This window comes from Sciurus vulgaris (genome assembly GCF_902686455.1).
Source record: "Sciurus vulgaris genome assembly, chromosome: 3".
Taxonomy (NCBI): Eukaryota; Metazoa; Chordata; class Mammalia; order Rodentia; family Sciuridae; genus Sciurus; species Sciurus vulgaris.
The window spans coordinates 101,061,563-101,074,586 of record NC_136463.1 but is presented as its reverse complement, the minus strand read 5'-3'; the positions used below and the strand labels follow the sequence as shown (position 1 = coordinate 101,074,586).

The window sequence follows — 13,024 nt, the reverse complement described above, 5'->3', positions numbered from 1 at the left end:
TGTGGTAGTCAATTGAAATTGGTTTGTTTTGTGTGTCTAGGCCATAGTATCCCATAAATCAATCAAACCCAAATCAAGCTGTTATTGTGAGTATTCTTTGTAGGTGTGGTTAGCACATACCATCAGTTGATTTTAAAGAAAGGAGATTGCCTTCCATATAGATGAGCCTCATCTGCTTGGTTGAGGCTTAAAAGACAAGCTTTCTCAGAGAAGTAGGAATTCTTCCTTAAGACAACCCTGTCAACTTCTACCTGACTATCTAGCCTTCCAACCCTATAATCATGTGAGCCAGTTCCTTAAAATATCTCTCTCTCCCTCTTTTGCTCTCATTCCAAAGAAAGATTCTCCAAAGAAAAAAGGGTATATATTTTTATATTCAGAGGCCAATATTAGAAATGGATAAAGGATTGCTTGATAAAATATTTCTCTCAGAATTTTAGCAAGACTATGGTCTTTAAAACGTAAATGAGGATATCTTATTATAGCATTAAGACATTTCCCCTGAAGAGGTATTCAGAATTAGTTGCAGATGCCTTGAATGATCAGAATCAAACAGACCACTAACTACTGAGAAGCCATCAGAAGTCCAATGTCAGAGAGCACCAGGCAGCAGGGATAACTGTGAAAGGTATCAATAGCAGTCCAGAGAGTAAGAATGCCTACTTCAGCTCTCATGACAGTACAGGATGTATGACTAGGCTCACCGTTGGTCTCTAAGCATAGTAAGACATTGTAAAGCTCTCTGTGGCTCGGTGAACATTGTATATCTAAGAGAGTTGAATATATTGATATGTCATTTTTATAGTTTAAATATTGTATCAGTAAGTCTGATTAACTCTTGAAATATGTTTTCCCTTTTTATTTGTTTGGCAGAAAGAAGTCAATTAGGTTTGAATCTTGTACCAAGTTAATTTTATACAAGATAAGAAGTAAAACACTCTGTTTCCTGATATAAAGCAAAGTAGCTCATCATGTCATATATACAGTTCTGCATGCTCTTAGTACCCTGTTCCTAAGAGATGCTTTGGGCAATGATACAGCTGACAGTAACCACATGGTACATCTAGGAAAGATCTATAATTGAACCATATTCTTAGTTTTTTTGTCTCTCTAAAGCCCTTTTATTTTGTATCTATTTTTCAAATTAACAGTTTCCTGGCAATCCTGTTAAGAAGTCCAGTTGGAAAGATGCCAAAAAACAGCCATGACCATTTCTTAATGTCAAACACAGTCCAAAAGTAAAACTCAGTGTGTTACTTGAATTACTTTTGTTTGATGTTTAAGATATGATTTGGTTTGATTCTTTAATTTTTATAAACTAAAATTTTGCTTTTTAAGTCAAAAGGAGGAAGAGGTACAAAGAGGTCATTACAGGGAAAGATTTTTTTTAAGCTGTCATTGGTGATTTTGTATTTATTCACCATGGGAGGGCTTTAATAACCGGATTGCTTTGTTGATCGCATGACCGTGTTTGCACTGGTCTCTTTTCTGAATACCTAGGCAAGGCTCTTTCATCTTACTCACACATCACTCAACCTTGGATCAATGCCAAATTCCCCACCTTCATGAATGATTAACTCACATAGCCTGTTGCTAATAATGTGTGCACTTGATGGCAGATGATATTTATTTTGGACAGAGTGAATGCAAACCTTGGATGTTTGATCAGGGGCTAGTGGCACATAATGTGTGGCCGCACTTTCCAGGAAAGAGATCATGGTTCAAATCCTCAGGTAGCCCCTCATGTCATCTTTACATTGTAATAGGAAGGGAGTTTCAATTCGCTTTATCATTCACAAGTTACTTCCAACTCAGCCTTGTCATTGTGATTCGTCACACTTCTACCACATCCTTTTATGTGCTGTATCTCACTGATGTCTCCACACACTAGGCTGGTGCCACAGGGTATGCGTCTACAACAAAGATCTCAAACATAGTTTAAAAGGAAGCACCATAAAAGAGAAAAATAATGGTCACAGTTGCAACTAGAGGCTGGTTCCCACAGACCTGGCAGGTTTTCCATCTTCAGCCATAGCTGAATTCCAAGGGCAGCTATCAGCTCAGCATCTGCAGGTATGATTATGTGTAGTCACACTGTGGTGCTATCTTTCTTCCTCCTTGTTTGTAGCATGGCTGTCCTACCTAACTTTCTAAACCAGGAAAGCACATAGATTCTTTGTCTTCCCTGAGCTCCCTGGAGGAATCTACAAAGGGCAGATGAAGTGAGGGCTGTCTTGTCACCAGAAGAAACCAGAAGAAACAACACTTCTACACTCAGCCACATTGTGGATCCACTTTCCCATTTGGAAGATTCCCGTAACTCAGCCCTTGAAAATTCCATTCTGATCAAGTTTCACTGCACACATTTAAGCTGCGTTGTTCTTGCATGTGTCCTGCAAAGGCTCGAGCATCACTTTTGGAACCTGAAAGAAATTTGTGCCTTCCGAAGCCCAACCCTAGCTCATAGTTGGTAAGTTTGGTGTGGGTTGTAGAAACTGTATTTAACAAACATCACAGATGATACTGAGTCATTTCCAGGCTTGGCAATGCCCGGTTCGTATTATAGTATCTTTCCAGGATGTGTAATTCTGGAAATACACAAGTACAGTAAAATCAAGTAACAGCCTCACATGGAGAGCAGGAGGAAAAATGGGGGACTATCACATATGGGACTTTGAAAATGTGCCAGGGAATGTGCTAGGTGTTGCATTCTTATAATCACATTTACTTGTTATAAAATGCTTTGAAGTAGAATTCATGTCTCTAGCTATATTGATGGGGGAAAAAGAAATTTGCTGCCACTATTTTTTTTCTACCTAAACTAGATATGACTTTAAAGAGGCTTTTTCCCTAATTTTTCTTATTGTGCCCATTTAGCTGTAAACTTCAGATAGTGGAGTGGCATGGCATCTGTAGTTGTGTGTGTGTGTGTGTGTGTGTGTGTGTGTGTGTGTGTGTATGTATTTGTGAGTGTGCTTTCTTTCCTGGAGGAAATGTTTCTTTACATATGCATTCTATGTTTCCTCTCAGTGACATAACAAATTATCACAAATTTAAAAGATTTAACTAACATAGATTTACTTTTTTCAGAAGTTATGTAGGTTATGTAGGTCAGAAGGCTGAAAGGGCTTAGCTGATTCCTCTCCTTTGAGTCTCACAAGGCCCAGACAATTGTGGCCCTTCCTCTTATCTGGTGACCCTTGGGGTACAGGTAGAGGGATCTTCTTACATTCAGAACTCAGTTCTTAGGATGCTGGACCAAAGTCCTAAGTAAATTCTGGCTGGTTGTCAGCTAGGAAACTCTCAGTTCCTTAAGGTCACCCAGTTTCCTTGTGACATTTTCGTCTGCACCCATTCTTTTGCTGAATACTGAGGTAAAGTATTTTCATCCTACTCAAACCGCAAGATTCTTGCTTACTCAGCAGAGTTGAGTCCTGTCATGCTTTGAGTCTCTCTGGTTCTGTTCTGCCACATCTCTTCTGCCTTGAGATAAATGACTGGAAACAGAATCCTGTTTCCTTCCATGGAAGAGTAACACCTTTTGTAAGGTTATCAGGAACGGCTTTGGAGAATGGGCCCAGCCATCAGCCCTGGGGGTTCCTGTAACTATATGAGATTCAAACTGAGGGATGCTGTAGCAAAGTATCTGTGAGAGTCTTGGGCAGAGAGAATGACAGCACATGCCTGGTGATGGCAGTGTGACTGCCATCCAGGGAAAGAGGTGAGTGACAACATACTTACAGTGATTCCTTCTGACTACTATGCTTTTGTCTGGGCTCAGCCTTAGTTCAACATAGAGTTCATGGTTTTCAGTTTACAAACCTAAGTGGAAACTCCAAAAGCACATTATGAATGATCTTTCATATTTAATACTCAGCAGATTGCTAGAGGGATGATGTTGGGTGGTACAAAAACATTTCCTAATTTCCCCTTTTATCTCTTTTGCTCCCATCTTCCCAGATACACATCCTTTTTAGGGATAATATATTTTGTCTGTGCTTGGTTCCTCAACTCACCCCGAAAGTGATTGAACTCAGTCTGATCAAAATCTGTTTCTCTCTTTTGCTGAGATAGTCCTTCTCCCCCTATGACTGGACATAAGAAAGCTTCATGTTTGAATCAATCACATTTCCAGATTCAAATGGCTAGTACAATCATATCCTGAATTAGCTATTAAGAGCCATGTCTCCATATACTCTGAAATGTGCAATGGCCTGGGGACAGTGGTTTGGGTTTTATATTCAACTCAGTGTTCATTTGTCAGGATAAATTGGGCTTGAAACTTGATAGTAAGTCTTCAAGCAAGTATTTAACCAGTGGTCTCACATTTTCCTGTTGTAGAGAGTAAGCGCCTAAGTTCAAGGTCCATGAGAAGTTAATGTTGCTTTCTTCAGGCAACAGAGATGAGGGCATAGGTAAGTGCTTCATAAAAATACATAATGATTATTATAAATAATGGAACACTTGTGAGCAGAAGAGTTACAAAAAAATTGTGTACAGTCTTTGCAAAAATGCCAGCATGTAATGACTATTTGTAGTCACCTAGTTAGTTGTCTGAGCATACATACATGTATACATACATATATACATATACATACATGTATATACATATATGTGTGCTCTATAGAACACACATTTTCTTTTTGTTTTCAAAAGAGAGGAAGGTGTAAATTCCCTTTAAAACAGGGAGGTACTGGTGGGAAAATGTTTTTACTATATATTTTTTTAAACATTTTGTATTTTTCCAACCAGCAATACAAATCTACTCCATTTTCATTTCTTTAGTGGGAAAAAGCTTATTAGAAAAAAATGGATAACTACAAAACTAAGGAAAGCAATTAGCTTTGTATAAAACACAATGTACCATAGTAGTGTATACAAACTCTAAATAAGGCTTTTTAGTTCGGAGCAACCAAAACACTTATGCCAACCTAAAAATAACTTTCTTCTCATTACTCTGAGCCCACAGTCAGCAACACCTAGAAGGACAAGAAAAAACAACCCATAAATGGTTTCATAGATGTCCTGCAGAGAAGTTGAATTGTATGTTTTTAATTATATGCATTAATGTCTCCTAGAAAAAAAAGTGCCCAATAACAATGCTTTCTCAAAGGTAATAATACTCCAAACTAAGTTCCAAGATAATCATTTAACTGTATTATGCAGGAGACCTTTAAAGCAATGGAACATTTTCTAATTATCTGGCAAATACTTTTAGAGCACATGCAAACTTTGCTCTTGAATTTTGTACTTTAGGCTGGTGTGGCTAATGGCTTCACCACACATAATGCATAGTCTAACTAGGGGAAATATTCCTGCCTAATGCGAGGTAAGTAAATAAACGAAAGATTAAGGATCATTCTTACACACTAAAGAATGTGCAAGAACTACCCGTGTTTAAGTGCCATGTGAAAAAGGTCAGTATAATAATACAAATATCTCTGAAAACCCATTCCTTTCAGAATATGATTCCATTGAGGTTTCCTTCCTTCCCAATAACGTATTTTCTTCTTTCTAAATTCAGTACCTGTTTAGAATCATCCTTGAAACTCTTACTTCCTTACATTCCTTATAATGGAATACATGTGCAGATCACTTCCAGACTGAAAGCTAACTAACTGGCCTTGTTGTGGATCATATTTAGAGAATGGACTGATTGGAAGTTAAAAACATGAGCAACTGGTGGCCTACGTGGATAATTCCACTGGCTAATTCTAGAAGACTGAAAGTTATAGGAAAGCACATTTTAGCTGAGTTATAAGAAACACAGCCAAAAACTAAGAGGAAAGAGAAGGAAATTCTTCTAAATATTAATTTTACCCAGTTATGTTTCCTCTTGGAGTGCCGAGACCCATTTTCCCACCTTTTGCAGACCTGCAGAAAAAAAAAATTCAATTGTATGCAATATAATATAAATTATCATTATTTTGACTATAAGAGAAGAGCTGTTTTAAAAATAACAATACTACAGTTTTTTTTCTCAAGAATCTCTTCTAGCTCAATAGGCACACTTAGGCTTTAGCTACCCTGTAATCAGGACGTTCACACTCTATGCATTTCAAATCTTAATTTCACATATACATTGAACTCTGGAGAATGGAATTTTAAGTGGAAGTCCTGTTTTCTCAATCTGACTCTAGCTTAAGTTTCCAATTGTAATCATGAGAAAGGTACACAGACTCTCAAAACCTTAAGAAAATAGGAAGAGGGAAGTCCTCAACTTGATCAATATCACCTACATTGTGCCTACAGCTAGACTACATTATACTCATTGAGGAAACAGATTAAACACTCTCTGCCAGAATTGGAGCAAGGCAAAAAACTGACTGCTATTATCATTCTTTCTAGTATAATGTTGTGATTTCAGCCAAAATAACAAAAATGTGATGCATTGGAAAGAATACAATATTCCCTTTTTATAGAACATCCCATGAAATTTATCAAAACATCCTAGTGAGCTCAACAGGTCTGTAAGATATAGAATACACATATAAAAATAAATTATATTTCTATATACCAGCATAAATACATGAACACCAAAATTTAAAATGCAACATCATTTACTAAAGCTCAAAAGCGGAAAAAAAAATGAAAGAAAGCTTTCCAAACATTTCAGACTTTTTTTGTTGTTGTTATCAGGGATTGAGCCCAGGGGCACTTAAGCACTGAGCCATATCCTGTGCCCTTTTTATATTTTATTTTGAGATAGGGTCTCACTGAATTTCTTAGGGCCTTGCTAAGGTATTAAGGCTGACCTTAAACTTGTGGTCCTCCTGCCTCAGTCTCCAGAGTCTCTGGGATCACAGATATGCATGAGCACAGTCACCAAATATTTCAGTCTTAATCTAACAAAACATGCTGAGGACTTTTAAGGTAAAAAATTATAAAATGCTGATGAAGACAATCAAAGCAGTTCTAAATAAATAGAGAGAAACATTGTGTTATGATTTGGAAAACTCAACATGCTACAAATGTCAGTTCTTTCCAAACAGGTTCAATAGAATTCCTATCAAATCGTCAGCAAGAATTTTTATATAAATATTTGTGAGATTAATCTAGAATTTATATAAAAGGAAAGAGCTAAAACGATTTAGAAAATAGAAATAAAGTGGGAGAAAACAATCTTCTCAATATCAAGTCTTTGCACAATAAAGAAAACTATGTAGTATTGATGGTTGGCTGGATATCTAGATTAATGTCTATAGTCTTTTCCATAAAAATAATTGTGCTAATATTCTTTATTTTAATTTTTTCTGTAATATATTAAACAATTACAACCATCTTCCTTTCCCTATTTCTTGGACACAAATGCAGTTTTAAAGATTTCTTATACACATGTAAATAAAGCAAAATTCTACAGTTTTGCCCATTCCGAGTCCCAGTTTTATCACCTTCCCTAGGCATGTGAGTCATGTGCCTAATTTGTTACAAGTTCCACTTCCACTTATAGGCTATCACCAGTAAGTACCTTCCTTGTTCCCACCTGATCTTCTAAGCACACAAAAGTCTTCAAAATTCACTCTTCCTCAACCTCACAAAGTGAAACCCCTGTTTCCTCAAGCCATTGATTTTTATGTGACATAAGATCCAAACAACAACAGCATTGGTGAAAAATATATCCAAACATCCATCCCCATCTGAGCTATGGGAGGTTTAATCCTTGAAAAAAGAAAATTCTTCCAAATAATTATTATTATTATTTTTTTTTTTTTAACTGTACATGGTTCAACTTGTTGGGACCTTTAATGGGTCTCAGACTCTTTACAACTTAATCACCTTTCCAAAACAAGTTCAGTTATTATTATACCAAAAAAGGAGTCCTCTCAACTACTGCAATTTCCTTTTTTTTTTTTTTCCTATTCTAGATCTCTGCATTGATATCAAAACCACTATAAGGTTTCTCATCTCAAACTTCCAAACATGTTCTCCATTTTATCCCCAAATTATCATTGCTCTAAAGAAATCTCCAAGATTCAACACAGTGAAATATCATAACCAATTTTTCTGCATTCCAGTTGTCAACTGATGTCCTACTCAGATGCTGTGACATTTTCAGGCTCAATAGAAACCCTGAATAGGGGAGGCGTACTCCACACCCTTCTACCGATCTGCCCCACTTCCCCTTAATCCCAGTAGCACAGAAGTTGCAAAGTACTATGCCCTTGGGCTTCCAAAATCTTTCAGAGATTCTAATGAAAGAACTCTTTCAGCTTTTTTTCAATCTTTGCAATCTCCTCCCCACCCTCTTTCTTTGGGATCCAGGCATAAAGCCAAGGGAGCCAGAGGACAATCTGAGTGACCAATACCCAAACTCATACAGGATTCAAAATTTCCCCTTTTCTCTAACACAGACCCATTGTCTTTGGAATACACTTGGGTCTCTCTTGGGAGTTATTTTTTCTTTATATTATATATGCCAATTGAAAGATTACAGAAGGGCATTTAAGGGCATTTAAGGTTGAGTTCCAAACTGCTCTTGAGTTGATGTAGCTTGAGGGGGAGGTTCAGAGAATCTCTCTCAGTCATCATGGTTTGAGTGAAAGCTGGAGATCTCACAGGTGAAGCAGAGTCAAATAAGAACTAGAGTTTCTCAAACATAGTTTCAGTAGTTGAACCCTTTAATAAGTTGGAATATCTATGAAGACTTCCAGTATATATAACATTCAGAAAGAGAGTTTGGCAATGCTTTCTATTTCAAAACTCTCTTCTTATTCTCTTCCAACTACCATATTCCTAAGGGGCTACACCAAGATGAAGTATTACTACACAGCAGAAAAAAAATAATATTTAATGGGATATGATTATTCATTAAGATGTACATGTATACCATATCTAATTAGAGTCCCTTTTACATATAAGAAAAGCAGCACACAGAGATAAAATAACATTGCACACATAACCTTTGCTTTTTCTTATCCATTTTATTCAATTTTCAGAGTTAACTACCCACAGAACATTGCTAAAATTTTTCAATAGCTCCACAGTATAAAATCAACTTTACTTCATAAGGCAATACTTCAATTTATGTGATCAGTGAGTAAAGGTTTCATTTTTAATAAATCCCAAAGTACAAAGGCTATCTCAAAATGATGATTTTTAGATGTTAATAAATCACCTACAGATTTTATTATATAATATTTTATATCAAATGTGTAAAAGAAAAATATGCATTAGTGTGTATATTCTGTTTGCATCACAAACCAAACTGTCCAAAATCTTATTTAAAGATTTTTTCCAATGGATACTAGAAGACAAAAAAGTGGCATGAGTAAAATTTGCTAATGTTAAACTTCTGAATGTAAAATATGCATCACTATAAATTCTATTTAATCTATTATCGAATTTAAGAATTATAAAAATACTAGAGAAATTTGAACATTGCAATCCAATTATATGAATTGCTGGGAAGATGTCTTATAATATAGGAAAAATATAAGCTACCATTGTGCTTATATTACATGACTAGCTAACTAAAGTTCCAAAGTTTGTGGTGTTTCCTGTTTAGTTCTATTTTACCAGGTATACATTTTTTTTATTCCCACTTCACATCCCAGTGGTTCTTTAAAATTAAAACATGACTCTTGTCATAATAAAAACATTTTTTTTTTTAATTTTAGGAATCTCTTCTTGCTCTCTACCAACTATTTTCTGTTATTCTAAATTAAATCTCTACAGAGTCCCAAAGTCATTGAGATATCAAATCACATTTTTGGGGATGGATATCTGTTGTTCAGTCTAAGTTGGATAACTTGGAGCTTTTACATCAAGTAAATGAGGGGAGAAGAAGAGCATCTCTGGTCATCCATGAATTGGTCATTCTTGTCATTACTCCTTTTGGTTTATAAAACCTCTCTCCATTGCAATAGACCTAGAGTAACCTCAGAGCTCCTTTTCCAAATAATTCTTTTTCACCCAAAAGATTTTAACCATAGATGCAACTGACCATTAGTGTTTTAGACAGGAATCTTAATTCCTGTCATTGACATGTCCTACAAACTAACCTCAGTTTAAATTCTGACACCTCTCAGTTACAAACTGCAAAGGACACATGTTTTGTGAGATTTGAAATTTATGTTTCTTGAGAGAATCTAGTAAGGACAGCAGCACTAATTACAAACTGAAATTAGCTATGAAAGTAATTATCTAGATAATAAAACAATTTCTTACATATTACAAATTAGAAAATAAAAGCATAAATGAAAACAAACCTACAAAATCCAGTAAAACAAAATACTTCTCTTACTATTTACCTTCTAGACTCACTTCTATAATAATAATGATGATGCTTTTTGACCATGTAATTTTGGCTGCATGCTTTTTATCACTATATGAAAATTATTTTATAATATTTTCAAAAGATAATTTTTCAATCCATGAATGAATGATAAAATTGGATTTTTATTCATAATTCTATAATTTTTTTGAACTTTATAACTTCTTATCATTTTTTTCTTGTCATTTTTATGTAAAAATTTAACTTTCCTTTGGTTTTCCATAGGGTATATTTTAGCTTCAGTCATTTCAAATCTATTTTTCTTCCACTACCCGTATTCTTCTGAGTTCAGTTTTATAAGACACATTTATGTTGCATTACGATATCTGGTCCTCTTGTTTCATGGCATGATCCTGAGAAAATTGACAAAGTGGGAGGCAATAGTCTTCTTGGAAGTCATTCTTATAGCCACGCACCAAGACATAATGTGAGTGTACACAGTAGACACTACAAATCATATCAACATACCCAATAGCCCCAAACAGAATGTAATCACAGCATAATTTCCCCTTAGTCAGATCTCGAATATTTCCATGGTTCTGTGGCCATTCTGACACCAGCCCACATACAGTAGAGATACGATGAAGGAAGAGAGTGATGACTGTAGATAATTTTAACTTTTCATAGTAGAAAAAAAATCTTATTTCTGAAATGTTTTTAAATCTTAAGCCCATGTAAATGGGTTGTATAGGACCTTTGCCAGGCCTCAGAAAGGGCCTGTGTATGTGAGGGTCTAGGAAGTAAAGATGATTATCATGAAAAGTACGTCCCTGATTCTAAACAGCACACTCTACCATGTTGAACCATAGCTGGTTTTCTTTAACTCTTCTTTTTAGAATTTTATGTCAAATTTCCCATTTTTTCCTCAAATATTCTATATATTAATAATTAGTTAGATTCCATAGGAACATTTGAACTTAAATCAGTAGACTATAATTTACACACTTGCAATTGACTTGGTCTATTGTAAAATTTCTTGTACACTTTATTATTAAACTCTGACTGCTAAATGTGAAATAGAAAGTTTCAGGCTCTTGAATCTCTCGAAAGAATTTACTCCGCTCATGCATTGCCTTAGTCCAGAGTTCTTTTAGTTCAAATAACATAAATTCAGTTCCCACTTGACCTCTTTAAGCTAGAAAAGTAGGAATAAATAATAATTCCTACTATAATATAGGGATGATGGGTCAGCTCCCCCTACAAAGGAAAAACTGGGGGGATCAAGGAAAATTGTAAGACCTCAAAATCAGCGACCTGAGCCTCAGTACTGCTGAAACTACTTTGTCTCAATGCTATTTCTGTCTCCTTTTAGATTCTGTCACTTCACTGGTTTATCCTTTCTAGGGCATGCTTAGCTTTCACTCACTTACAAAGAAAAAAGTGTGTGTAGCCCTACATACGTCACACTACTTTGGAATGAAAGATGCAAGAAGTCTCTTTCTTAAAATTTCACTAAAATTAAACCTTCTTCTTTTTTTTTTTTTTTTTAAGAAACTGGTGTTTATTTTCCGTAACCTTATTTCCATTTTGCTTAGTAAGTTTCTGCAGAACAGCCTAAGACCACTCCGTGGTTGTTCCTACCCACTCAGTAGCCTGAGCAGTGGGAGCTGCAGACCAGTTTTCAGTGACCGGCTGGGCACTCCAGTCTTCAGTAGGGAACTGCTGGATAGGCACAGAGGGCACCTGTACACCTTCAGACCAGTCTGCAACCTCAGGTTGAGTAGCAGTGAACTCAGGAGCTGGAGCAGTCCATTCACCCTGAAATTCCTCCTTGGTCACAGCTTTTTCAGCAGCAGCTTGCTCTTCCTTTTCAATCTCTTCAGGATCTCTGTAGAAGTAGAGATCAGGCATGACCTCCCACGGGTGTTTACGGGAAATGGTGCCACGCATGCGCAGAACTTCTTGGGCCAGCATCCACCACATCAGACCCACAGAATGAGCTCCCTTATTGTTGCATGGAATGGCAATGTCCACATAGCGCAGAGGAGAGTCTGTGCTACACAGAGCAATAGTAGGCAGATTGACATAAGATGCTTCTGTAAGAGGCTGGTGGTCAGCCCTGGGATCAGTAACCACCAGAAGACGTGGCTCCCAGAAGGCTGCCTGGATCTGGTTAGTGAAGGTTCCAGGAGTGAAGCGGCCAGCAATAGGAGTGACTCCAGTGGCAGCAGCAAACTTCAGCACAGCCCGCTGGCCAGTATTCCTAGAGGATATGACACTGACATCGGCAGGGTTTTCGATGGCAACAATGGCACGAGCTGCCAGCAGAAGCTTCTCCCAGGTTCTCTTCAGATTTATGATGTATATGCCATCACTTTTCCTTTTGTAGATATACTGTTCCATCTGGAAATCAAGGTTGGTGCCACCTAAGTGGGTTCCTGCTGCAAGGAATTTGAGGACATCCTCTTCCTTCATTTGCAGGACATCAAGGGTTCCGGACATTGTGACAGTTTCCCTTTAAGTTACGACGGGAATCAAGAACAACACCATATGGACCCCTCCCTGGCTAGCGCGGAAAGCTAAAATTAAACCTTCTATAAGAAAATAAATTTATCAGGTTGGATAACATAATTATAGTTTGAAGATGCGTGGAAGTACAATAACATTTGTCCTGGGAACTGATCTGAGCTTATTACCAATGAAAAACATAGTAATGATATTATGCAGGTAATAAAGTCCATCATAAGGGTGTAATAATACCACAGAGTTATTTTATGGATTCTATGGGTTAGCATATGTAAAACGTCTAGT

At 36.6% G+C, this 13,024-nt stretch overlaps 1 protein-coding gene across 1 annotated transcript; it reads right to left on the bottom strand.

Annotated features, from left to right (window-relative positions):
- Positions 1–11,812: 11,812 nt before the first annotated feature.
- On the bottom strand, positions 11,813–12,769 carry LOC306656574 (small ribosomal subunit protein uS2-like). The gene has a single exon (XM_079131909.1). It carries the CDS (start codon positions 12,713–12,715, stop codon positions 11,828–11,830), a length of 888 nt encoding a protein of 295 aa, XP_078988035.1. The 5' UTR covers positions 12,716–12,769; the 3' UTR covers positions 11,813–11,827.
- Positions 12,770–13,024: the final 255 nt, after the last annotated feature.

Bases quoted from the DNA above. Each gene is read 5' to 3' on its own strand.
- LOC306656574 (XM_079131909.1), bottom strand. From the start codon at position 12,715: ATGTCCGGAACCCTTGATGTCCTGCAAATGAAGGAAGAGGATGTCCTC.